The sequence below is a fragment of the Orcinus orca genome, chromosome 3 (genome assembly GCF_937001465.1).
Source record: "Orcinus orca chromosome 3, mOrcOrc1.1, whole genome shotgun sequence".
Classification (NCBI taxonomy): Eukaryota; Metazoa; Chordata; class Mammalia; order Artiodactyla; family Delphinidae; genus Orcinus; species Orcinus orca.
The window spans coordinates 125,948,000-125,975,322 of record NC_064561.1 but is presented as its reverse complement, the minus strand read 5'-3'; the positions used below and the strand labels follow the sequence as shown (position 1 = coordinate 125,975,322).

Here is a 27,323-nt window from a genome sequence, read left to right as displayed (position 1 = left end):
GAGATTTCCTCTTTGAGCCATGGTCCAGATTTTTTTTTTTTTTTTCAAAAATTGGAAGTTCTCATAGTACTGAGCCTATATTCCCTCCTGGCAGTATTCTTCTGGAAGTGATTGTGGTTACCCAACCCTTCCATCCAACCATTGAACAAATATTTATTGAACATCTACTAGCACTAGGCACTGGGATTACTTCAGCTTCCCCATGGATGTGTATTCAGGTGAAGGAAGCAGACAGTGAACAAGTATATATGTATTAAATGTCAGATAATATCAAATGATATGAAGAAAGAAAGGAGTAGGGCATAGGGGTAGAGAATGACAGGGGAAAGAGGATTGGGTGGTCAGGCATGGTTTTTCAGAGGTGGTACCATTTGAGGTACCACCTGAATGACATGAAAGAGGAAGTCTGGACTTGTTTTTCTAGCTCAGCATGGCCCCCTCCTGTTCTGACCCTCTTTCCTCAAACTTGCTCTGCTATTGAAGGCATGGAGTGTTGTACCCCTAAAAGTTTAAGTGAATGATACAGCTCTGTGTAACCTGTTTTTTTTTTTTTAAAGTATGTCTCCTACACTAACCTAGATCTTTACCGCTACCAGTACCCTGCTACATCTTTTTTTTTTTTAATTTATTTAATTAATTTTGGCTGTGTTGGGTCTTCGTTTCTGTGCAAGGGCTTTCTCTAGTTGCGGCGAGCGGGGGCCACTCTTCATCGCGGCGCATGGGCCTCTCACTGTCGCGGCCTCTCTTGTTGCAGAGCACAGGCTCCAGACGTGCAGGCTCAGTAGTTGGGGCTCACGGGCCCAGTTGCTCCGCAGCATATGGGATCCTTCCAGACCAGGGCTCGAACCCATGTCCCTTGCACCGCAGGCAGATTCTCAACCACTGCGCCACCAGGGAAGCCCTAACCTGTTGTTTTTGACTGAACATTTAACCTTTACTTGATTTTATCCATTACATTTTTAACGCATATATATTAAAGTACTCTTCTGAATATTATTTAGTAAATTGATATGTTTATGATTTTGTCTGGGCCATTTTCTCGACTCTGTCACTTATTACCCAGAAGGTAGACGGTGGTGTGTTGGTAAGGGTCTAACTACCAACTCTCTGGGAGAAAAAGTTCTGATTTGTAGTGTTTTCCAATTTCCTTTGTGTAATGCTTCCACTGTGACTGATTTCAAGCTACAATGTGATGTCACTGAACACAGAGTTGAGAAGAGTTACACACAGTTGGTTCTTATTAGCCTGTACAAGCTGGCTCCTTCACACCACTGAAGGAAGGTTTTATAATCTGTTTTACAGGTTGGGATATTAAAATTCAGAATTGTTACAGGGTTACACAATTAGTAAGCCATGGGCCAGTCAGTGAACATTTTAAGCCCCTAGATATTCTGATGTAATTGGCTTGGACCAGGAGTTTTTTATGGTGTTTTTTTTGTTTGTTTTTGCTGTACGCGGGCCTCTCACTGTTGTGGCCTCTCCCGTTGCGGAGCACAGGCTCCGGACACGCAGGCTCAGCGGCCATGGCTCACGGGCCCAGCTGCTCCGCGGCACGTGGGATCTTCCCGGACCAGGGCACGAACCCGTGTCCCCTGCATCGGCAGGCGGACTCTCAACCACTGTGTCACCCGGGAAGCCCTATGGTGTTTTTTAATTGTCTTAGAAACTTCCTTAAAATTAAATTTTTTAAAATATTTATTTATTTATGGCTGCGTTGGGTCTTAGTTGTGGCGTACAGGCTTCTCTCTAGTTGTGGCACGTGGGCATCTCTCTAGTTATGGCACGCAAGCTCCAGAGTGCGTGGGCTCGGTAGTTGCGGCACAGCGTGTGGGATCTTAGGTCCCCAACCAGGGATTGAACCCGCATCCCCTGCATTGGAAGGCGGTTTCTTAACCACTGGACCACCAGGGAAGTCCCTTAATTTTCCTTATCGATATGGTAGAAAAGGGGCAAGATACTCAACTTCAGGGACAGACTAGAATCCATGTGTCATATTTCCGGGCACAGTAAGGTCTTGACTTGCTATTTCAGGGATATACCAAAGAGGGATAAGGACCTGGAAATAGAACCCCCCTCCCATTGGATTAATACACTGGGGCACGGAGCTGTGGCCAGGCTGTGTACAAACCAGGAGAAGGAGCTGAGAGGAGTCCGGCCTAACCAGCGGAATGTGTTAGCTAAAGCATGTGGCCAGTGGGCAGTTTGGCCCTCTACTTCAGCAGTACACTCCCATACTGACACCCTGGACACATGCAGTGACTGGAAGCTTGGGCTTTGAATTCAGGCTGCCTAGGACAATTCTGTCATTTATTATCTTTAAGGCATGAGCAAGTGGTTTAACTTTTCTAAGCCTCAGTTTCCTCATCTGTAAGATGGGGGTAATAATGTCTGTTCCATCAGGTTGTTAGTTTTATAAAAACCCTAGGGTGCTCCAACGTTTGGAGATCGAGCAGAGGAGGAAGAACCAGTGAAAGAGACTGGAAAGCAACAAGTGGTCTAACAGAAGCCTGGAGGAAAACGTGTTAGAAGGAGAATGTGGTCCTCTGTGTCAGATCTGCCGGGAGTTCAGTGCACATGACAGAGAAGTGATGACTGGATTTTAGCAAGATGGAGTGACCCTGATAAGAGCAGTTTTGGTGGAGCAATAGGCATGATGTCTGATTAGCACAGGTTGAGATGAGATGGTGAGATGAGTACATGGAGACATCATTATAGAACATCATTATAGAACACTTCTAAGAAGTTTGAGGGTAATGGGAAATTGAGAAGTGGAATGGCAGTTGGAAAGGAATGTGAAGTTAAGGGATTTTTTTTTTTTTTACACGAGAGGTATTATAGCACCTCTATATATGTTGAAGGGAACAGTCCACTGGAGAGACATTAAATGATGCAGAGGAGAAAGAGGATAATTTCCAGGAGATAGATGAAATAATTGAAAAGATGAGAAGGGATGGGATCTAGATCCCAAGTGGAGAGGTTGGCCTTGGGAAGGCACAGGGATGCTTCATTGACTGTAACAGTAATAAAAACAGAGAGTGTGGGTATAAATGAAGGTAGGTAGATTGGTTGACTTTTAGCTGTCCAGGTATAGAAATGGAGCAGATAGCAGTTGGGTTTAATCTCAGAATTTGGATTCTGCCAACTAGTCGGATGAAGGAAGCGAGTGGTGAGGGAGGTAAATGTGTTTGCACGAAAGTGATTCAGAGATGAACCATAGGATCTAAACTGGGTGAGGAGGGAAGTAAGGGCCTAAGGGATGGATAATATAAAAAGACGCTGAGAAGAGTGGAATGGAGGACTTGATGAGGTCGCAAAATTTCTGGACTGGGAAAACTAGAGCAGGTGAGCTGAATGGATGAGTCCATGGTCAGAGAATGGGATTCTTGAAGATGTCAGAGGTAGTGTAGTTATTGTTGCAGGAAGGAGAGTAGGGCGCGGGAGGATGTTCACATCCCAGGTCACGTCCGAGTCCCTGGGACGGCTGCCAAGTGTGGGTTCTTGGCTTTGCGCAGGAAAGAATTCAAGAGCGAGCCATAGTAAAGTGAAAGAAGGTTTATTCAGGGAGATGCACACTCCATAGACAGAGTGTGGGGCATCTTGGAAGGCAAGAGGCACCAGGGTATGGGCTTGTCCGTTTTTATAGGGATGGGTAATTTCATAGGCTAATGAGTGGGAGGAGTATTCCAGCTATTTTGGGGAAGGGGTGGGGATTTCCAGGAATTGGGCCACCACCCACTTTTTGACCTTTATGGTCGGCCGTGGAACTGTCAAGGCACCTGTGGGTGTCTCATTTAGCGGTGCTGATGTGTTACGATGAGCTGAGCATATACTGAGGCTCAAGGTCTAGTGGAAGTCAACTCATCTGCCATCTTGGACCTATTTGGTTCTAATCAGTTTATGTCTTGTCCTCAGGCTATGTCATTCTTTTAGAGATTGTGCCCTGCCCCCTTCCTGTCTCATTATGATGTAGTGATGATAGTCATGTCAAGAGTATGACTCTGAAATTAGGTGGCTGAGGTCAGGTGGAGGAAAAGATTATTGGAGGTGAGGGGGCTAGGGAACTGAGAGACCAAGGTGTTGGATTAATCATCTGCCTGCTTGTTGAAGTTACTTAGAGTGGTAGCAAGGGTAGTAGTGTTGGGCTGACCAAAAAGTTTGTTTGGATTTTTCCATGCGATGGCATGGAAAAACCCAAATGAACTTTTTGGCCAACCCAATGGGAAGAGCCAAGCGATAGAATGTATGTGTATGTCTCCCAGGAAGATACTCCCTGGTCTTTGACTGGACTCGGAAGCATGCTGAAAAGTCCTTGGCAGATGCTAGGGAAACTACTCAACAACACATCTATAGGGACTTCCGTGGTGGCACAGTGGTTAAGAATCCGCCTGCCAATGCAGGGTACACGGGTTCGAGCCCTGGTCCGGGAAGATCCCACATGCTGCAGAGCAACTAAGCCTGTGCACCACAGCTACTGACCCTACACTCTAGAGCCAGCAAGCCACAACTACTGAGCCAGCAAGCCACAACTACTGAAGCCTGCATGCCTAGAGCCCGTGCTCTGCAACAAGAGAAGACAACGCAATGAGAAGCCCACACACTGCAACGAAGAGTAGCCCCCTCTCACCATAACTAGAGAAAAGCCTGCACGCAGCAACAAAGACACAATGCAGCCAAAAAAAAAAAAAAATCTATAAAACCTCTCTTAGGTCCTTTCTTTTTGGAGATGGTCAGTTGCTGATTTCACATCATCCCAACTCTGAGTTTATTCCCCAATGTTGTGATTGTCCTCTGAGAGCTTTCCAGCTCCTTTACATTACAAAAGAACAATAACAAACCAACAACAAACAAACAAACAACTCAGTAAATCCTGGAATCTCCTCTAGGCTATTTAATAAAACCTGCCATCTGAATATGTATTTGTGTGTGACATATAATGTTCATAGTGTATAGTAATGTTAATGTTTATAGTTAAAAGTGTGAATCCACTTTTATCTCCTTTCATATAAATGAGAATAAAACAGGTTCATCCCTTTTAGCCTTCATTCATGTATATTTATATGATGTGCTGCATTTTAAGGTTCTGTTTCTGCAGGTCTGGCATCTGCAAAGGGTTCTGCAGACAACAGTTTTATCTCTATAAGCTTGCATGGAGTATTTGGGCTCCTCCCTGAGTAATCTTGTACAAACGTCTTATAAACAACACCCCCTGAGAAGTCAATGGCCACCCTCTGACCTCCTAGAGCTAGATACTGCATTGCTGACTTCAGGGTGGTCCTTTGGAATAATGTTTTGCTTGGGACCAGGAAGATTTTTAAGGCTGTGAAAACACTTGCAACATGAGGAGAACGTGGAATCTTGATAATACAGCTTTATGAAATACTGAAGCAAAGTTCCCACGTCCAGAATAGCAGAATGCAAAAGGCTCAAGGCTGCTGTTTCAAGTTTTTAGTTCCAAGGTTTGCCACACGAGGTTTGCTTTCTCTTCAGCCCTCTTAAATTCCCTGTCATGCTTGCTTGCTTGCTTGCTTTTAGTGCTGCCAAATAAGAGAAGCTTCCAGAATGCTGCTAAAAGCAATAATTTGGAGCTTATGGAGAAGCTGTTTGAAAAGAAGGTTAACATGAATGCTGTGAACAATGTGAGTAGAAATCACAGATGTGACAAGTGACAGTGGTGTGGGTTTACACAGTCCAACTGAAATAAAAATAAAAGTGATTCTGCTAAATGAGATGAGGGAGAGCTCTGTTGCTGGCAATTCCATAATGTTTAAGCTAAAGGTGGAATCAAGCAGTGGAAGAGGCTCTGGGTGTTTTAACTGATCTATTCCAAGGGGAAGCGTCCAGGGTCTTTATGTGCAGCTGTTCTAAGTCTGTGGGTGGACAGTGAAGCCAACTGTCAAGGTATGGGCCTGGACTTGGTCCTGGATCATAGCCTGTGGATCACTTTGGCCTCAAACATTCTGGAAAGGCAGAACATCTTTTGCTACACGGTTCATCATTGTTTTCTCGCCAGTGATGTCCTTTATGGTTGGGGCCTTCCAAATTTAAAATCCAGTGGAGAGTATGGGTTTGCATTTTATTTTTTCTGAAATATAGTTCATCTGCATGTTGGGCAGTGAGGCCTCTTCTGAAACCTGGCTCTCACTTGTTCTTCAAGTGCCTGGGTTTAGGGGAGAGGTCCCACTGACAGACATGGATTTCCTACTGCTTGCTTCTGTGGGGATTTCCTGACAGCCCCACCAGGCAGGGTTTATCAAAGTGAACAGACTGGGGGCTGTGTCAATTGTTTAGGACAATTTGTGGGGATGGCAGAGGTGGATGTAATGCAAATGAAGCATAAACTTTAAGACACCTGCTTGCACAGACTTCTTCCAAGGCACTGGGAGTACTGTAGCAGTGTGTTCCATTGTTATATGATTTTGTAAAATCTGAAAAAGTAAGAAATTTTAACTGTAATCCGTTAAGCTTTCTGACTCTGGCTTTAAAGAGGGCTCCCAAAGAGTGTAAACTTGACGTTCCACAAAACCTGGATCTATCCCAGGCAATGAGGTCATAGAAACTGAGGTCATGCATCATGTGCAGTGGAAGGGTGTTTAACAGTTGTGCATGTGTGTGTGTGAGGGGATCTGTGTTTATGTGTATGTGGGAGTTTATGTGTCTGTGTATATTGTGTATGTGTACATGTGTATGTCTGATGTGTTACCTGTGTATACCATATTCATTGTCCACAGACATCCTAGAGAGAGTAGAAAAATAGCAAATTTTTACAGCATAACAATTTTAGGAACAAAAAAAAAAAGGAAGGGAATCAAGAAAGGAAGGGAGCAAAAATTAAAGAAATAAGCAAGGATCTTTTAAGGTAATATCTAGATTAATTGTTGAATAAGTAAAGCAATAATCATTTTTCCAAGCAGCAGGAAATAGATTCTCCAGTGTACTTTTATAACCATTTGAAAATTTTTTGCATATAACTTTCTGATATTTTAAACCATATTTTTATATTAAAGTACTTAGAGAGATAGTACACTTAAACTTACAGTCAGTGTAGCAAGTTATTGTAAACTCCTGATGAATTATATTATGCTTTCTAATGACATCTCTTTTAGTCCTGTTTACAGCAAATTGTTGACATGGTTACTTGTAGAGTTCCTTAAAATCTGTGATGACAGAAATGAAAAAACATGGAAGTGGTTTTATTGAATTATCTTGGATGGTATTTTGATTTGCATCCTTATTCACGAATAAAGTTAAAGGGGAGTTTATAAGCCCAAATTTGACATACTAGGACATAGCTCTAGACTGCAGAAAATAGCAAGGGTAACTCAAATTTAGTTTATGACCAATTTAGCTACCAAGGAAATCAGATTAAACAGTTCTCAATTTTTGCAATAAATTATTTATGAGAAACAAAGGATAGTAAATTCTTTGGAAGCAAGATCAGTATCTAGAATGTGGGAAATATGACATGTGTTTTAGTTACAAGCAAAACATCCATTGTCTGAAGCATGTCAGACTGTCTCTAGACATCCTGGGAGCACCAAGTTGGCTTTTCTTTGAAGCAAAAGATATTTATAGCTTGCTCTCTCTCTCTGTGTCTTTTCTTCCTCCCTCCTTCCTCCTTCCCTCCCCTCCCCTCCCCTCCTACCTCTCTCTCCCTCTCTCCCTTCCTTCCTTCCTTCCTTCCGTCTCTTTCTTGATTTGTTTGCTTCAGTAAAATTTACAGTCTAAAAATTACAGAGGAAAGAACCATATATGGATTGAACTTCTAGGAAGATTTTTTGTTATGTATTATCAACATGTCCTACCATTATTAATGATTGCATACCGGAGAAATACAGCTTTTACTCTCTAGTTGAAATCCATACAATCAGTCATAGGTTACGCAGTGGATTTCAGCTTGAGGCATATCCTCCAGTTGATTGCTAAATTCTCTATTATCTAACAGCAGAGAAATGCAAGATTATGCTGGATACAGTTCTCACTACTTTCAAAGGCTAGGCAAATAGTAGATAAATAATCAAAACACAAGCACCTGATAGAAAATTATGGCCGTTCAAGAACCAGGAATCTTGGGCTTCCCTGGTGGCGCAGTGGTTGAGAGTTCGCCTGCCAATGCAGGGGACACGGGTTCGTGCCCCGGTCCGGGAAGATCCCACATGCCGCAGAGAGGCTGGGCCCGTGAGCCGTGGCCACTGAGCCTGCGTGTCCGGAGCCTGTGCTCTGCAACGGGAGAGGCCACAACAGTGAGAGGCCTGCGTACTGCAAAAAAAAAAAAAAAAAAATAGAACCAGGAATCTTAAGAAGGCTAAATAACAATCAGATGACTGAAAACACTAATTGTGTTTCCTCAGATGAACCGCACAGCCCTGCCTTTTGCAGTGGGGACAGGTCATTTGTCTGCGGTGGATTTCTTGCTGAATCACAAGGCCAGGGGGGTGTTGCTGTTGAGGTAACCTCGTCTTCGTTGGGGAGAATGGATCGGAGCATAACCAACGTAAGGGGAAAATCTGGCCGCTTGGGTTATCTTTTCTGCACCTACACACAAAATATTTCCATTGGCAGTGTTCATTTTGGAAAGATCAATTTAGAGAATACGCATATTATGTGCTTTTTGTATTTGACAGTCACCAATTGTTTACCCACTACCTATAGGATTTACGCTTTTACTTATTTTCCCATATTGACCTTATGGCCAGTAGCATGCATTTGTAAGAATAAAATGGTTGCCTAGAGTGTAACTGGGGGCATAGAAGACAGAAGCTAACTGGACTCAGGGACATTAAATCTGGAATTTTCCCTGTGAACTCTGATAAATAAATAAGGCGTATTAAACACATACTGTGTACCAGGCACCAGTCTCAGGACTTTGATATTTAGTGCCCCCAGCCTTGTGAGAAAAGTATTGCTATAATGTCCAATTTACAGATGAGGGGCCTGAGACAAAGAGAGGTTAAGTATCTTGCCCCCAAAATTACATCTAAGAAGGAGTGGAGGCAGGATTTGAACCTGGCTTATCTGATTCCAGAGGCCATGGCCTTAGCCACATATCACCTTGATGATTTATCTGCCTAGACATCAAAATCCACCCTAAAGATTTTCCATGTACTTTTCCCAACTTCGTTTAATACTTTACCATGGAACAAGGAAACCAGTTAGGCTGGAGAGACCCAATATCATGTTTATCATCTCCAGTTGCAAAAGTAGGTGATAACCTTGGCTTTTAGTTAATCCAATGGATGATAGTTCTTGATTCTTAGTTAATCCAATGGGCCATGTTTTTTAAAGTTAAACTATTCAAAAAATTCTTAAAGAGCTATTCTATTTTTTCCCTGGACTGACTCTTTGGAGGGTAAGACTCAGCATTGCTTTACCTTCATGTCTCACAGGGTTAGGTTTAGTATGTGCTTGGTAAATCATTGGAAGATGAATAAATGAAATCAGTTCAAACCAATTGGTCATCTTATTGGTTATCTTATTGGTTTTGTCTCATAGACATGGCCTAGACTTCATAATGATGAGAGTTTCTCTTTGTTTCACCAGAGGGACACATCCCTCTCTGTCTAATTATTGCTCTAGTATTGGTAGGCAAGTGGATTGATAAACAACAGAATCAGAATGAAGAAAAACCCCTTTTAAAAAATTGGCACTGCAGGGCTTCCCTGGTGGCTCAGTGGTTAAGAATCTGCCTGCCAATGCAAGGGACACAGGTTCGAGCCCTGGGCTGGGAAGATCCCACATGCCGCGGAGCAACTAAGCCATGCGCCACAACTACTGAGCCTGAGCTCTAGAGCTAGAGCCCGCAAGCCACAACTACTGAGCCCACGTGCCACAAGTACTGAAGCCTGTGCACCTAGAGCCTGTGCTCCGCAACAAGAGAAGCCACGATAATGAGAAGGCTGCGCACCGCAATGAAGAGTAGCCCCCGCTCACCGCAACTAGAGAAAGCCCGCGCACAGCAACGAAGACCCAACACAGCCAAAAATAAATATAAATAAATAAATAAATTTTTTAAAAAAACTTTAAAAAAATTGGCACTGCAAGCACTCCAACTTAATGAGTGTAATAGGTTGTATTACAGTTATAATACTTAAGGAACATGTTGTTTAGGTCTGAAAATTATCATTTGATTATTTTTTAATGTTATTTAGCCTGCAAAAGATGTTTTGGTAATAGACATGATTGCCAAGAGTCTAGTTTTATTTTAACATTGAAACCCAGATACAATAACTTTTTATTTTACTTTAATTTTTAAATTAACATACTGTTCATTAACTTTCTTCTTGGCATACAGCTTTATGAATTTTAACACATGTATAAATTCATGTAACCACTATCACAATCAAAATACAGAACAGTCGCATCATCCAGAAAAATCCCGTATGCTGCCTCTTTGTAGTCAAACCCTCCCCTACCCTGGCAACCACTGATCTTTTCTCCACCTCTATAATTTTGCCTTTTTGAGAGTGCCATATAAATGATACCATATAGTATGTAACCTTTTGACACTGGCTTTTTTCACTCAGCAAAATTTCTCTGGGGTTCATGTGTTGCATGTATCAATAATTCTTCCCTTTTTATTGCTGAATAGTATTCCAGTGTATAGATATACCACAGTTTATTATATCCATTCACCAGTTGAAGGACATTAGAGTTGCTTCCAGTTTTTGACTATAACAAGTAAAGCTGCTGTAAACATTCGTGTACAGGTATTTGTGTAAGCATAAGTTTTCATTTCTCTAATGTAAATACCTAGAGAAGTGAGATTACTGGGGCATATAGTGAGCTATATACAAGAAGCCACTAGACTTTCTTAGAGGGGCTGCACCATTTTCATTCCCACCAGCAATGTACTAGGTTTCCATTTGTTCCACATCCTCATCAGCACTTGGTATTGTTATTTTTCTCCCTTAATTTTAGCCATTCTAATAGGTTTGTATTGGCATCTCATTGTGTTTTCATTTGCATTTCTTTAATAGCTAATTGTTATTAAATCATATTTTCTTATGTTATTTACCATTTGTATATCTTCTTTGGTGATATGTCTGTTCAAATCTTTTGAACATTAAAAAAAATTGATTATGTTGGTTTTTTTACATTAATTTTATTTGATCTTTGCAACAACCCTGTGTGCTTGGTACTATTTTTTAAAAAATATTTATTTAGTTATTTATTTATTTTTGGCTGTGGCGGGTCTCAGTTGCGGCGTGCGGGCTCTTTGTTGCAGCGTGCGGGCTTCTCTCTAGTTGTGGCACGTGGGATCCAGAGTGTGAGGTCTCTCTAGTTGTGGCGCATGGGTTCCATAGCATGTGGGCTCTGTAGTTGCAGCATGCAGACTCCCTCGTTGTGGCACGCAGGCTCAGTAGTTGCAGCTCGCAGGCTTAGTTGCCCCATGGCATGTGGGATCTTAGTTCCCCCACCAAGGATCGAACCCGTGTCCCCTGCATTGGAAGGCAGATTCTTAACCACTAGACCACCAGGGAAGTCCCTGTTTTAATTGTTGAGTTTTGAGAGTTCATTATATATTCTGGATCCAAGTCCTTTGTTAGATATGTGATTTGCAAATATTTTTTCACCCTCTGCAGCTTATCTTTTTAGTGTTTTTCATAGAGCAGAAGTTTTTAATTTTGATGAAATTCAATTCACTTGTATTTAAAAAATGAATCTAGCTATTGGTATTATATCTAAGAATGATTTGCCTAACTTAAGGTTATGAAGATTTCTCGTATTTTTCTTCTAAAACTTTTATAGCCTTGTGTTTTACATTTAGATTTATCATCCGTTTTGAGTTAATTTAAGTATAAAGTTATAAGGAATCTGGTATATGGATGACCGATTTCGTCAACACCATTTGACACCAATGTCACCAGTTTTTAACACTTTTGCAGTGCTGTTTGGACCTGTGCGCTATCCATGAGCCAGTCTGAGACCTGGGCAGTGGTCTACCCGATAGTTCAGTTCCCCAAGCTTTTGTCACACTGTTTAGGGTCAGGAACATGTACAGGTCCGGGGGGAAGGCCAGTAGTACATACACAACTTTATGGGGTTGCTTTCTTGAACTCCCACCTCTCCAAGATCATCTCCCCTACATTCTCCACCTACAGGGCCCTTCTCCACCTTTTCCTGGTCTTCTGACTAGAAAGCCAAGGGTGTAGTATCCCAGCTCTGCTGTGTACTTCCCACAATTATGTCTGCCTCTGGGACTAAGAGAGGAAAAAAAAAACCCCTTTTCCCCCCTCCCCCACCCGCATCCTCCTCTTCTGACCACAGTTCCTCAGGTCAGAGAGAAGGATTCCCTCTGTCACTGCTTGCCCAGTCACTGCTCCTACCCCTTCTACTGTGGGGTTGCAACTTTGGGAGTGAGGCTTGCCTGGGGCGGAACCAGAAGAGAAAACAAAACAAAATTAGGATTTCCCCCACTGCCCTGTAGGGGCCCCCTTCCACTTCTTAGACCAGAATGGGAAGCTCCTCTTGGAGCTGTTTCTGTCCGGGCCAGTGATTTGTACTGCTTTGAGTCCCAGCTGGAAGGTATGGAAGAGAAAACAAAAAGATCAGGAAACCCTGATTGTTTGTATTTTGAGTTCTGGTTTTCTTCCCCAATCTACCTGCTGTCATTTACTACTCAGAGTCCTCAAATAGCTGTTCCAAACGTCTGTCCAGAGATTTTAGTAGCATTTGTTGGGAGAGACAGAGTGGAGTGTACTTATACCATCTTAAACAGGACCATAACCCTAAACCTTTGACATACTATGAAAGTGGAGAGAATTGTACGGTAAACTCTGGTGTATCCATTGCCCAGGTTCAATAGCATCTTTTCTTTTAAACAGCATGTCTGAGGATTGCCATGTGTCTAATGTATTAAACACACTACTCGTTTATGTCAGAGTGGAAGTCAGTTGTACCCAAAATGTTGGAGAGAGGTTTTACCACTTTGTTCTCTCTGAGGTTTTTCCGAACATATATTTGTATTACCCTGTATTTGAAGCATGACTCTGGCTAGCATCAGCCTCTTGTAACTTTGCCTTGGGGCACTGAAATGCTGTCAGGTGGGAAATAGCATCATTCCTGATGTACCTCCGTACTCTGCCTTGAAAGATTCATTAAGTTAAGTATTTCTGTAACTAAATCAATTATTCACAGTGGCATTAGAGCATAACTAATAAAATGCTTTTTATAATTCAAGCAATGCCATGTTTGGCCAGACCTGGCAGCTTCTTTATCTGAGTGATGAGCCCTCAGTTTGACTTAGCAGTTCTGTCTTTTGAGTTCTAACACCTATTTGCAAAGAGCCAACAGTGGCACCCCTTCACCATCAATATTTATTCAGTGTCTGTTGTGGGTGAGTATCAATGCCAACTACTGGGGATTCAACTAGATATAAGTTCTTGCTACTCAGACTAGGTCCTGGGACCAGAAGCACTGGTATCACCAGGGAGCTTGTTAGAAATGCAGAATCTTGGGCCCCACCCCAGACCTCATGAATCAGAATCTGCAATTTAACAAGATCCCCAGGTGATTGTTTCAGGAATCACTGGCATAGATACAGTCCCTGCTTTGAGGAACCTACACTCTGTTGGGGAGCAAGGACTGAGACTGTAACAGGTAAGTTGTGTGCTGAGGATCAAATGCATAGCCCAGAGGCTGAGGACTCCAGGTTCAAAGCGGGCAGCATCCACAAATCTGGAGAAGAGGCAGACGAGGTAAATGGAGGCTCTTACTCCAGATGTGAAGAAAGGATCCCAGGTGGAGTGCAGGTGGTGCCCAGAGGATAATGCAAGCATCTACTCTCAGAGCTGCTTACTCTGAGTGCAAGTGTTCCCCGGGGAAGTTATTGACCTTCTTGCCTGTCATCAGACTGGTAATGAGAACAGGTTGTCGGTGTCTGTGGGCATTTTACACTTTATAGAGCATCAGGTACTGACTAGGAATGTAATCTGTGACTCATGCTCATAAACTTCTCAGGCATGTCAGTTTCTTATCAGAAGACTTACTTTACATCTGTGAGGAGTGATTCTTTGCCTCTGAGGAACGATGGCTCCATTTGGAATTTATGGTTTCAGAGACTCAAGTTGTTTGCCTCTTGAATTCCTTGCTTTTGGATTTTATGATGGGTGTTTGAAATCCTTAAGTGTTGGTTGCTTTAAAATTAGGAATGACCTCTTAGGGAAAAATAGAGCTATCAAAATATGATTTATCATCTATCCCAAATATTTTTGGCCTCTTTTCTGACCATATGTGAAACTAGATTTATGGTTACTGGGTGTGAAACATTGACTTATAGGGAAGGCTAAATTAAGGGGTAAAATTTCTTGAAAAACCTCAACTAGTTATTGTACATCATTGTTCCTTGGGAAAAAGTGCAGACATTGGTAAGCGTTTTCTTCACTCTAGACTTTAATAGACTGCCTCACTGTGTAGTGTGACAGCTGAAAGGTAAATATTATAGGGTATGTACATTTAGAGAAGGGTTTCTCCACAGTGGCACTATTGACCTGTTGGTCAGGTGATTTTTTTGTTGTGGTGGAGGTTGGGGGGGTTATAGGATGTTTGCAGCATCTCTGGTCTCTACCCACTAAATGCCAATATCTCTCCTAGGTCACAACAACCAAAAGTGTCTCCAGAAATCTCCAAATGACCCCTGGGGGCAAAATTGCCCCCAGTGAAGAACCACAGATTTAGAGTTACATCTCCATAATCTGGGACTTGCTTTTTCACTTCTCCATACCCAGACTTTACTGACAATAAGAGAAACATTAATGCAATTTCTGGGGACAGCCAAAGTAACTGCCAAAAGGCTTATACACTTTAAAATGGAAGTCCCCCACAGACCCTCATTCCTTGTTTATTTATTTATATGCTATACATTTAGCAAATTGGTCTCCAGGATTACAAATACAGTTGATTATGAGATGCAAATAAGATGTGCTGAGAAGGCTTACTTTTTGGAAGGCATCTATACAGAGGTTATGGATGATTTTTTTTTTTGGAGGTCCAGTACCATATTTATGGTGATTAAATACCTAACCATTTAACATGTACAATTGTACTGTTGTTTTTATTAGGGTCTGTCTTAGCTTGGGCTGCTGTAACAAATACACCACAGGCTGGGTGGCTTCCACAACAAATGTTTCTTTCTCACAGATCTGGAAACTGGAGAGTCCAAGATTAAGACGACATCACTGCCAGCATCTTGTGAAAGCTGCTTCTGGTTTTATCCACTCTCAGTGGAGAGCGGCAAGAGGAAGCAAGCTCTCTGTGTCTGTTTATAAGAGCACTAATCCCATTCATGAGGGTTCCACCTTCCTGACCTAATTATCTCCCAAAGGCATGACTTTCAAATACCATCACATTGGGGATTAGGCTTCAACATATGAATTATCAAGGGACACAGACATTCAGTCCATAGCAGGGTCCTATCTTTTTAAAAAGGTGTCAATGACAGAGTTTTTTAGTGTTGAGCCCCTGCCGCATTTCCCCTATAAACCCTGTGGGTTTTGCTGTTGTTGTTGTTTGTTTTCATTTTAAAAGAGATTTATTTAAAATTTTTTTCAGCTTTATTGAGGTATGGTTCAAATAAAACTGTGATACATTTAAAGTGTACCTGGTGATGATTCAGTGTGTGTATACATTGTGAAAGGATTCCTCCCATCTAGTTAATTAACACACTCATCACCTCATTTCTTTTTTTGATGAGAACATTTAATTTCTACTCTCTTAGCAAATTTCAATTATATAAAAGTGTTATTAACTATAATCACCATGTGATACATTAGATCCTCAGACCTTATTCGTAGTTAATGGATGATTTTTTGACAAGGATAAAAGGAAACAGAAAAGCAGACACATGAACTTACAATTAAGGATCCTGAGGCTAAGAGTTAACTAAGTTGACCAAGATTATAGCATTTGAAAGTGGTAGAGCCAGAGTTTGAGGTCAGTTTCGTTTGAGTCTACAGATCATGCTCATAATGTCTGCTCTATATACTTCTTTAACTTGGGACCTAGGGCGCAGGTCTTAATTTTCCTCAGGATACAGCCCTCCAGTCCCTCCTCCCTGAGACAAGTGTTAACTGCTGGCTGTTTCCTTTCACATTTCTCTTCCTGTTCATTTGGTGTACAAGTCTAAGTACCCCCAGCATCACTGCAGGTCACTAGGTCTTGAGCAAAATCTCTCCTTCAGCCTCTTTTATGCATGTGTGATTTTACTGAGAGAGTCTATTTTAAATAATTTATGCATAAATAGAATTCTTTTTATAACTTCAGTCTTTTGTTTCTTTTTTGTATAGTTTCCTCTTCTCCAGTAACTACATTTAACGATGTAGGATCTGTGTGTTTATTTCTGTACTTTTCCTCATGCTCATATGATCATATCCACTTCGGGTTTTTTTTGTTTTTTTTTTTAATTAATGAATTTATTTATTTATTTATTTATTTATTTATTTATTTATTTATTTATTTATTTATGGCTGTGTTGGCTCTTCGTTGCTGCGAGCGGGCTTTCTCCAGTTGCAATGAGCAGGGGCCACCCCTTGTTGCAGTGCACGGGCTTCTCATTGCAGTGGCTTCTCCTGTTGCGGAACACGGGCTCCAGGCGTGCAGGCTTCAGTAGTTGTGGCTCACGGGCTTCAGTAGTTGTGGCTCGCGGGCTCCAGATCGCAGGCTCAGTAGTTGTGGCACACGGGCCTAGGTGCTCCACAGCATGTGGGATCTTCCCAGACCAGGGCCTGAACCTGTGTCCCCTGCATTGGCAGGCGGATTCCCAACTGCTGCGCCACCAGAGAAGTCCCCATATCCACATTGTTATCTATCTATCCACTTACTCACTTATAATAGATATAGATACATACATATACACATATGAGTTTTTGGTCATAGCTAGTTTTATAAAAAATGGGATCGTATTATATTTTCTCTGCATCTTATTTTCCACATTTAACAACTACCTAATGGAAGTCTCTCCATGTCAATTGTTACAGCCCTAATTAATTATTTTTAATGCCTACATCATGTGGTATGACTGTTCCCTGATTTGTTCAGTGTTCCAATATTGATGGGCATTTTACATTTATCTTTATCTTTATTAAGGTACATTTAAAAAAATCTATCATTTGTTTATTGTCTTTGTTTATCATCTTGTTCCTTTTATAACTTTTGAATTAAAACACTATACATTATAGTCTAGATTTTCTTCTAATATATTAATTGTGTGCTTTTTTGTATGTATGATATGATACAGGATTTAATTTTATCTTTTCCCAGATGAAGAACTACTTGTGCCTATACCACTTATTAAATATATTCATTGTCCCCATAGAATTGAAACATCACCTTTGCTGTATATTAAACTGTCATTTCTTAATTTTCAACAGTTAGGTATTAACCTAGCTTTTGTTGGCTGAGACAGTGTGGTGGCTCACCCAAGTGACAGATTCCTTTCTTCTCTTTTCTGGAGGAAGCATGGCTTGACAGTAATTCACCTTGCATCCTGGTCTGGAAGCCTTGAGATCATGCTCATGCTGGTTAGAGCTGGAGCAGACCAGAGAGCCAAGAATCAGGTAGGTATGTGGATCACACCTGGACAGAAGCCCTCTCCTCACAGTGCAGGAGGAGAAGATTGCAGTGTAATTGTCTCCCCTACCCTGGCTCTCTTTAGGATGGAATGAATGCCCTCCACTTTGGGGTTCAGAGCAACATGGGCATTGTGGAGTACCTCATTCAAGATCTGCACCTGACGGACTTGGACCAGCCTGATGAGGTGTGTTTGCTGTTGGGTGGACAGGTCTCAAATACACCCCCACTAAATTCTGCTTTCTTCCTGCCCTTGCAGAAACTGCCAAAGCAGCCAGCACGGACAGACCTGACCCTGTAGCTGGATCCTGTCTCTGTCTGGCAGAGCACAGAGCAGATGGAAATTGTTGGTGCCGGTGGTGGCCCTAGCACCTGCATGTGGGGAGGGCAGGAGGTATTGAGGAAGCTGCCTCTACTCCCTCATCCTGGCCAGGGGTGGACAGTATCCACCCTGTTTGGGTGCCTGCATTTTACTCGATTATGCCTGGCCTTTTGGGAATGTATTTGACCCAAGGCTGTGCTGTAATGAGCCGTGGAATATAGTGCAATTTTACCATATCCATCTATATTTTTTTCCTTTCATAAGAAGTGATATAGTAACAGCTACCACTTATGGAGTGTTCGTTAGTGTGCTTGGCCCAGAGGAATGCTGTGTCCACACATTATTTCAGCGAGAGGTCTAGGGCCTGGCACGTAGGGATGCTTAACAAATCATTGCTGGATGAACGAATTATACTGTTAATCCCCACAGTAATCGTATAAAGAAAAAATATTTTACTTATTTTCAAAGGAAGTCTTATTTTTACTGATATTTGAGGAAGTCGAGGCCCAGAGAGGCTAGGTACCTGGTCTGAGGGCTCCAAACTGAGAAGTGACAGAGCCAGGGTTTGAATTCCGGTTTGGTTGACTCTAGTCACCATGCTGCACCGTCTCCCTTCTCAGAGGACAGTGGGCATTGCCCATGTGCTAGAGACTGTCTTTTCCCTGGAATATCTCCTTCTAGGCTTTTCACAGGATAATATCTTCTGTGGGATTGGCATTTGGAGTTTGAATGGAACCTCCTTCTCACTGTGCCTCTAGAACTTTACTCTCCATTAAACTCTCTCTAGAAGTTAATCAGTAATATTCGCTTTGTTTCACCTCTTTTAAAAAACCTTCACATTTTTTTCTGACCTCAATCTTAAAAATAATAACAACAAAAGCCATTCCTTCAAGTGAAGTCTATAAATTTAGTTTACTTCTTCTGAATATGACTGAGCAACTATACCTTTACAGATTAGAGGCAGACAGACTTGGGCTGAGGCCTGGGCATATATTAACTATGTGGCTTTAGCAAGTTCTCCAACTGCTGAAATCCTCAGTATCTCCCTCTGTGCAATGGGAATAATAAAACCTACTTCATGGTAGCACCAAGGCATGATGGGGTTGGGGGTGGATGTCTTGACCTCCATGTCATTTTTTATCAGCAATACCTCCATTCTTTGATAGAAATGATTTTGATGCTTCCTCAATCTTATATACAAATACCTATGCCAGTGAGCAAAATGGCAAGCCATTCTACCACCCCTTTCCAATCAGACGCCACCCCTAAGCCATTCCTATGTAGTAATATTATCAGAGTAGCCACTGTTGGAATGCTTAAATGAGTTAATGACTATAGAGCACTTAGCGGAGAACCTGGTACTTGGTAAGTGCTCACTAAATGTTAGTTATTATAACAATTATTATGGGGTAAAATGCTATCTAATTTCCTCAAACTGATAACCATAATCAAACAGCATTTAATGTCAGGATGAGGAAGTCAGACATTCCAGCTTGATCCAGGCTAACTAGGAGTGTGGCCTATGAGTGAATTCCATTCAATTCAGTTCAGCAGATTATATGTTCAGGACCTGATTTTTTGTTTGTTTGTTTGTTTTAATAAAAGGTATTTTTAACTGAAGTACAGTTGATTTACAATGTTGTGTTTGCTTTCTGCTGTAAAGCAAAGTGATTCAGTTATATATATATATATATATATATATATATATATACATTCTTTTTATTTTAATTTAATTTTTTTATTGACGTATAGTTGATTTACAATGTGTTGATTTCTGCTGTACAACCAAGTGGTTCAGTTATATATATTACATTCATATAATATATATATTCTTTTTTATATTCTTTTATCTCAGGATATTGAATATAGTTCCCTGTGCTATACAGTAGGACCTTTTTGTTTATCAGGACCTGTTTTTGCGGTACGCGGGCCTCTCACTGTTGTGGCCTCTCCGGTTGCGGAGCACAGGCTCCGGACGCGCAGGCTCAGCGGCCATGGCTCACGGGCCCAGCTGCTCCGTGGCACGTGGGATCCTCCCGGCCCGGGGCACAAACCCGTGTCCCCTGCATCGGCAGGCGGACTCCTAACCACTGCGCCACCAGGGAAGTCCCTTAGGACCTGTTTTGTGTGAGAACAGGACTGTCTTCCGTTTCATTGGGCTCTGGATGCTTTCACGGGAGACGGCTGTGTGTGGGGAGGATCAGGCAAGCTGAAGGGGCTCAAAGACCAAAGCAGTTTGTGGGGAACCTTCCCCACTTCTGGAGCTTCTGCTGGCCATTATCTCTTCGGCAGGCTCTGGACTTGTCCTGTTCCACTCCTCTTCCTCCAACTCTGACTATTTGTTGGGGAAAAGGCTGAAGAGTCCTGGTAGCGGACTGTGCAGAGCCAGGTAGATGTGAAGCTAAGAGGACCTAAAATTAAGATGGGTGGAGAGACATATGAGGAATGAGCAAATAATGAGTTCACTGGGTCATCTAGGGAGAGAAGAATCTCTGAGTCCAATTTTAATCCTAAAGAAACCTGGATTAATCCAATAAAAACACAAAGTCTGTCCTTTTTCTGAGATCTGTGAGTGAGGTCAAGGATACTGGCAAAAGCCAGTAGGAACTGGGATCAGGAGCTCAGGGTCAATTAATTCAGTGTTGGGTTTTCCATCTGTATTTGCTTAAAGATACTGTGGAGCTCATGAAATGCACTGTATAGAAAAGACCGCTCCACCTTCACAGCGGGCCTTCTTCCCTAGTTTCTTATCCACAGAAAGTGATGGAGAGCCTTTATACCTACCCAGAGTTAGTAATCCTTCTCATTAGCCTACAGGGAAATCCAAAAGCTAACAAGGAAAGCCTTATAGGGAGGAGGTCTTTATTAACAAAATGGATTTAACTAGGCCTGGAAGAGATTGGGTGAGATGGGAGAGATGGAGGACACTGGAGTATACTGAAGTTTCTCCCAACTCCGTAGCTCTAGAAATCATGTGGCCTCTCCAGGGGAGAGAGATTAGAGCAGCCAGGAGAAGTCATAGGTGAAGCAGTCTAGATATTTAGAATCTACATGTAAACTCCCACCTAGTGACCAAAAATAAATACTCAGACTAAAATGTTTGGAGAGGAAGGGACACAGAAGGGAATGCCCTCAGAGGCCTCTCATGTATCTGTTGAATGTTTATAAAGTTTGGTGGTACGACGTTAGGTTGGTTTCAGCTGCATACATCGGGGAACTTCCACTGGTTTAAAGGAATCTATATATGAAGTCTCTAGAGGTCCAAATGCAAAGAAGCATCCTTTTTTTGGAGGACTGGGGATAATAGTCATGAAGGGATTTGAGAAGACAGTTTCCTATGTGGACCTGAGACCCACATCTAACAGCCTTGGATTTCATCCAACCTATTGACTCCCATCTGGGGAGAACTGACCCAGCAGCTCCCCTTCACACCAGTTCCATGCCTTCATATGCAACACACTGCTCTTTCAGCACTTTTTACTCATGGCAATGTTCTCGTCCTCTCTCGAATCTCTAGTTATTCAAGGCCCTGCTGGTTTTCCCCTTCAACTAGGGTCCTGCTGTGGATTCCTGATCGCAGGGTGAAGGGAAATGTCTTGGGTGTGTAGACATGCCCAGGAGGCACTGGGGGGCTTCATGCTGGATTCCACCGGCCTCCTCTCCTCAGAGGCTCTCCAGGGCACCCTCTCTGGGATCCCTGTGGGAAGGGATGGCCAGGTTGGACTTAAGGTGCACATTTAATGGCTGTTTGTGAAACATTTACCGAACTTGGTACCTTGTCAAATAACCCTGGCAGTAAACTTAAAAATGAAAAATAATTTCTAATGAATAATTGCAACTCCTCAGGCTTATTCACCTGCAAACAATTTAAATGCATTGAATTAAGACGTATTAGGTTAAATGCACATTAAGTTAATAAAGGAAAAAGGAACAGGAATTCTGGACCCTCCTTATTTTTGCTAATTAAGAAAGGGATTCAGGATCCCTTCCTGAGCTGGGAAGTTGTTGTGGTTTGTGTGGGGCCTGAAGCTTGAGGCCCTGACACCAGGCTCCATAGTCCTCCAGGCTGGAAAATCTCCCTGCCTTCCAAGTGAGGGCAGTCTCAGTTCTCCGAGGCTGCACTGGTAGAGGCCCACTTGAGTGTAATTTAAAAGGGTTGGGTGGTTAAAAAATGAAATAAGACATAAGAAACTATATTTTTTTAAAAAAACCCACATTTTTAAAATTCTTGTTATTTTGCCTAATAACTGATACTAGAGATGGGAGAAAAGATTTGTATCTCATTTTACTGTCACCTCATCTTTCTTCATGCTACCTTTTGATATGTTTATAAGATAGAGACGACTTTAAATGTTCTTATTTTGTGTAATTTGGCTTTCAATTTTTTTCTTGATGATAACATTTTTTAAAGGGCATACAAAGTTTAAAGTAATAGCTGTTTTCTTGGTGAGGAAAAATGTTTTGTTTTTGATAACCTCCCATTTCTTACCAGACTAGGCTTTCTTTGTGGGTGGGTCCTTTGTCACTCTGTATAGGCGTGCGGAAATGCAAGACTTTGTAGCAACCAAGGATAAAAGAGTAAGGCCATTTTAAAGTTGAACAGACTCCTGATACTTCCAGTAGTGTGTGTCCCCAGACGGCTAAATATGTATTAGTTAGAGTTCTTTTTGTTATGAGTGACAAAAATCCAGTTTAATCTAGAATAAACATTAAAGGTAGTTTATTAACTCCTAACTAAAGAGTTTGAGGGTGTATCTGGCTGGCTTCAGGCATGGCTGGGTCCAGCTCTTTTTTTTCCTCCCAACTCTTGGCTGTCTCTGTTGGCATTATTGATAGGTTTACTCTCCACATGGTGGGAAAGATGGCTACTAGCAGCCTCAAGTTTTATATATGAAAGCTCACAGGTGACTCTGATTGGCCTGTGGCTTGGCACGTGACCATCCTGAACCAAACACTCTGACCAAGGGGTAGATGGTGGAAGAGGCAGGAGCTATAATGAACAGCTCCACAAAGGTGGGGCACAGGGGCTGTTCTCCAGTGGAAAAGATGGGGAGAGGAAACAGGTCACCAGTGCTCTTTCCTGCCGTTCCAGGGCATTAGCAACCTTTAAAGGCTGTCTCCCCCCATTTCTTGTCACCTGCTCCCCAGCCACAAACACACTCACACTGAGTTTTGTACTCCCACAGATCGCCAGCTCAGGTCCTGCATTTCATTATGGTCACTCGTATGTGTGTTCGTCTTCCCTAACAGACTCTGAGCTTCTTAACATCGGGGTGCCGTATTTTTTATCTTGGCCACTCTTGCTTAGCACAGTATCTGACATATACATAGGTGCTTAATAATTGTTCAGTAAACAAGTGACTGATTTATAAGGATGTGTGACTAAATGTTTTCATCTAGTATATCATCAGTGTTTCCCATCCTCCTTTTTGTGATTTGTTTATATGGACCTTTATCTGTTGTCAGTATTAGCAGATATTTGTATAAGCCAGACGCAGTAATTTTGTCTCCTTCCCCCTCCCCGTGTCCTCAAGTCCATTCTCTAGTAGGTCTGTGTCTTTATTCCTGTCTTACCCCTAGGTTCTTCATGACATTTTTTTTTCTTAAATTCCATATATATGTGTTAGCATACGGTATTTGTCTTTCTCTTTCTGACTTGCTTCACTGTATGACAGACTCCATTATCTTTTTATTATCTTGCATTAGCAGGAGATCAGATAACAGTCTAGATTCAGGAACCTTCTGATAAAGAGTCTTGGATCTTGCTTTTCACATTTCAAACATCTTGCTAAGCTTTTAGTTAATAACATATCAAGCCAATCTGTGAATGTTTTCTTTAGTCGAAGAAAATACTTGTGCTATTTTGCCACCCCACCTTCTTTTCCTGCTTTTAAATATCTCAGGTTAGAAAATTGAGTTTTTTATGGGTATTTCATTGTTCTCGATGACATTTTGGCTGTTGAAAATGCAGTCTCCCTTTGCAATGTGAAAAGTTGGAGAAATTGCCATAATCAGAAGATTCTGCACTTGAACCTTCCTCCCCAACAAATCACACCTAAACATCCCTCTTAAGCTATATTCTCTGGATAATTCCTAATTTCTCCATCCCATTTCACATTGACCTATTCTCAAGAGTTTTCCCGTTGATTCTTGGTGAACGTTAGAGGTAAATGTATGAGCAAGCAAGGAGAGCCTAAAGAGAAGCAGTTGACGCACGTCATGTCTGAATGAGTCACGTAAATATTAAACCCTGGACAATTTCTGCTTCAAACATTTTTATCAGTAAGGCAAGGCTTACTGAGCAATACGCAGGTGACTCAGATGGGGTCTGGCACAAAATCAGCTTCTCAATAAATAGTCGAGTGAAAGAACTATTCAATAAATGCAGAAAGTTGGTAAAATTGTTACATTTGAAAGGGAATCTCATTGTCTGATTGTGGGGTGGCATCTCCCCAGGTGCTTGGGAAGACCGTTTCCAAACAGTACTTCTCTACCCCCATAAAAATGATTCTGTGCTGATGCGGAGTTCCCACAGTTTGGGGCAACAACTCAGAAATGGATCTGGTTTGAAGTGAGAGGGATTGTTTTCACCCTCCCCTAGGAAGGCCCCAGAATGCTGTGACCAGAATCACCACCTTGGCCTCCTTGCCATCCCCTCCCCTCAAGCTGCTGCCCACTTTGTTGGTTGCCTTGCCGGCTCAGTAAGTGTATAATGAACACTGAAGTTTACGATTGACTTTCAGAAAGGAAGAAAACCATTTCTTTTGGCAGCAGAGCGGGGCCACATTGAAATGATAGAAAAACTTATCTTCCTTAATCTGCATACTTCAGAAAAGGACAAGGTGAAATGGACTTTTATTTCTTTGCTGAGTACCAGAGAAAGGGGAGTGACAGTTGAGGTGTAGATTTGGTGATGGCATTTTGGTGAGCAGTAGAGTTGTTCAGTTGTTACTACAGTCAGAGAGAATCATCGAATATCCAGGTGAAATCAACCCACTTTTTCAGTGGACCGTCCAGATTGCCAATTTTGCTCCATAAATGTCTGTGAAATCAATGGACTACATGGAATTTTCTACTGTCAACTCCAGTTGCTCTTTTCTTCCACTGAGGTCTGCGGGAGGCTCAGCCCCACCTGACCAGGGAGGGAAACACTGGGACGGCATCCATGTCTGTGTGCATATCTTTGATACTTTCCTTAGGAGAAATTCCTAGATGTGGAATTGTGGGTCAAAGAGTTCTGCACATTTTAAAACTACCTCCCAGAAATCTTTCACCAGTTTGCCTTCTCAAGGTTATATAGAATTACTTTTATTGTCCCACTTTTGCTAGCAAATTAGCAGCAAAGGTAGAGCAAGGAACATGGATGGATTTTTTCCCTTCTCGTTCAAACAGCTATTTATTTTCATTTAACACTTTGAAAGTATGAATTTCACTTAAAACTGTGGAAAACATGGCCACTACTCTATCCACAGCTTTAACAGGCTAAAGTAACTCATGGAGGTTCATTTGTTAAACCATTCACTTATTCACCAAAAAAAAAAAAAAAAATTTAATATGTGCTCTATGCTAGGTAGAGTATGTTTTCTTATTCTAGAAGCCTACAGGGCAAGAAGAGCATACAAAAAATAATATATCGGGCTAAATGCGGTAATAGATATATATACGGTGTGCTGTGGGAGCACAAAGGAAAATCTGTTTCAGAAATATCACAGGCTTCACAGAGGAGGTGGTATGTTATGTGGGTCTGAGCATTTGGATGGACAGTGGTACGAGGAGATTGGAGGAGGGCACAAGGGTAGAGTATTTCAGACAGAGGGAAGAGCCCGTTTGTAAAGGAACCAAGGCATGAAAGAGCATGGTGTGTCCTGGGAATGACAAGTTCAGGGTGGCAGAAATTGAGGATGGGTGGGCTGGGAAAGGTGCATGCCAAGTGGGCCAAGGCAGAGAGACCATGAAAGGCTGTGCTCACCAGGAGGAGGGGTGATTCTGACCTATTGGCAGCAGAGACCTTGGAAGGTTTTAAGCAGCAAACAAGGGATGGGATCCATCCTGGGTGTAGGTGGGTAACTGTCACCGTGGTTTGAAGGGGGTATTGGTGCCTGGAGAGGCAGGAGGTGGGGAGTCCCAGTCAGGTGACTGCAGAAGTGGCTGAAGCAAGAGCTACAGAAAGCCTCTCACCGAGGCTCTCACTGGCAGCAAGCAGGACGAGGTGGTAGGAGGAGACAGAGGCCACAGGATTTGTGACCAGGGGGTATGGAGAGGGCAGACTTTCTGGCCCCTAGCTCTCTGGCTTGGACTTCCAGGAGGGTGGGGTGCCCATCCCTGAGCTGTGGGGTACAGGGGAGGAGGGGATGATGCATGGTGAGTAGTAAGGTTTCAGAGGGTTCACTCTGAGGCACCGGAGTGGGGAGGGGAGATATTCAGGTGGAGGGCAGCAGGGAGTTAGAAACCGGGCCTGGGGTTCTTGTAAACCCCTTGTGAGTCATCTGCTCTGGGTGGTCACTTTTTAACCTCTGGCTCAATGCCTTTGAGGCTGGCTGTTTGGAGCCTCACGTGAGTGGAGTCCTCTTGGACTTCATAGTTTAATATTCTGACGAGTTCTAACTTGGCAGCTCTCCTGAGAGCTGCTTTAAGAAGTAATATAATCATTTACTTTAAGACACCATTGATTGTAAGGCACGTCATTATTTCATGTAACACTGAGAAAAAATAATGCTGCCAATTAAACTGTGACACAAAAAACTCTCTTGTCATTTAGAATATTTTATATTATTGAGTTTTTAGACTTTTATCTTAGATTTTTAAAAATCATATACATACAAAGGACGAAATAAGCAAGGGAGCTTGGTTAAGTATTCCTATACTTCATACATTGAGTCGAATTCTTCTAAATCACTTTCTCACTCAGAGTCTTGATGTCCTTGCTTTTCCAGACAAAATATTGTCTTTTGTGCCTTCAAAGATGTTTGTGATGCAGTGTTTCTTCAAAAGGTGCCCTGCTGTAGATTCTGAGATTTTCTTCTAAGCCACTGACACCCATTCTGATTTAATGCAAATCACAAGCCATGACAGCTGTATCATGTCTGCTGCCCGGTTGACTGAGATTGTGAGGTGCATCCTGATCGCAGATATGTTAACATGAGAAACAGGATGTGACTTAGAGTTGGTGGTGTATGGTCATAAAGATAGCAACTGTGGGCAATAAAATGAAAACTGAAGGCTGTGAAAGTGGACGTGTGTGATGCCTGGGAAAAGTCAGTATTCCCCTTGGACCAGAGAAGCATAATCAGCCTGGTCACATGCATCCCTGGACTGGGATTAAAAGCAGGGCTCTGACTGCCTGGGTCTGATCCTGGCTCCATCACCCCAGCTAGATGATTTTGGGCACGTTACTTGGCCCCTCTCAGCCTTAGCTTCCTCATCTATCAAATAGCCTCAT

The 27,323-nt window shown here is 42.2% G+C and overlaps 1 protein-coding gene across 1 annotated transcript in view; it reads left to right on the top strand.

Annotated features, from left to right (window-relative positions):
- Window positions 1–27,323, top strand: part of ANKDD1B (ankyrin repeat and death domain containing 1B) — a 53,207-nt gene that overhangs the window by 2,341 nt on the left and 23,543 nt on the right. The window contains 6 exon segments of the mRNA XM_049707875.1: window positions 5,533–5,636; window positions 8,349–8,446; window positions 17,447–17,549; window positions 17,648–17,749; window positions 24,628–24,726; window positions 26,188–26,245. Of these exon segments, the coding sequence (XP_049563832.1) occupies window positions 5,533–5,636; window positions 8,349–8,446; window positions 17,447–17,549; window positions 17,648–17,749; window positions 24,628–24,726; window positions 26,188–26,245 (564 nt within the window).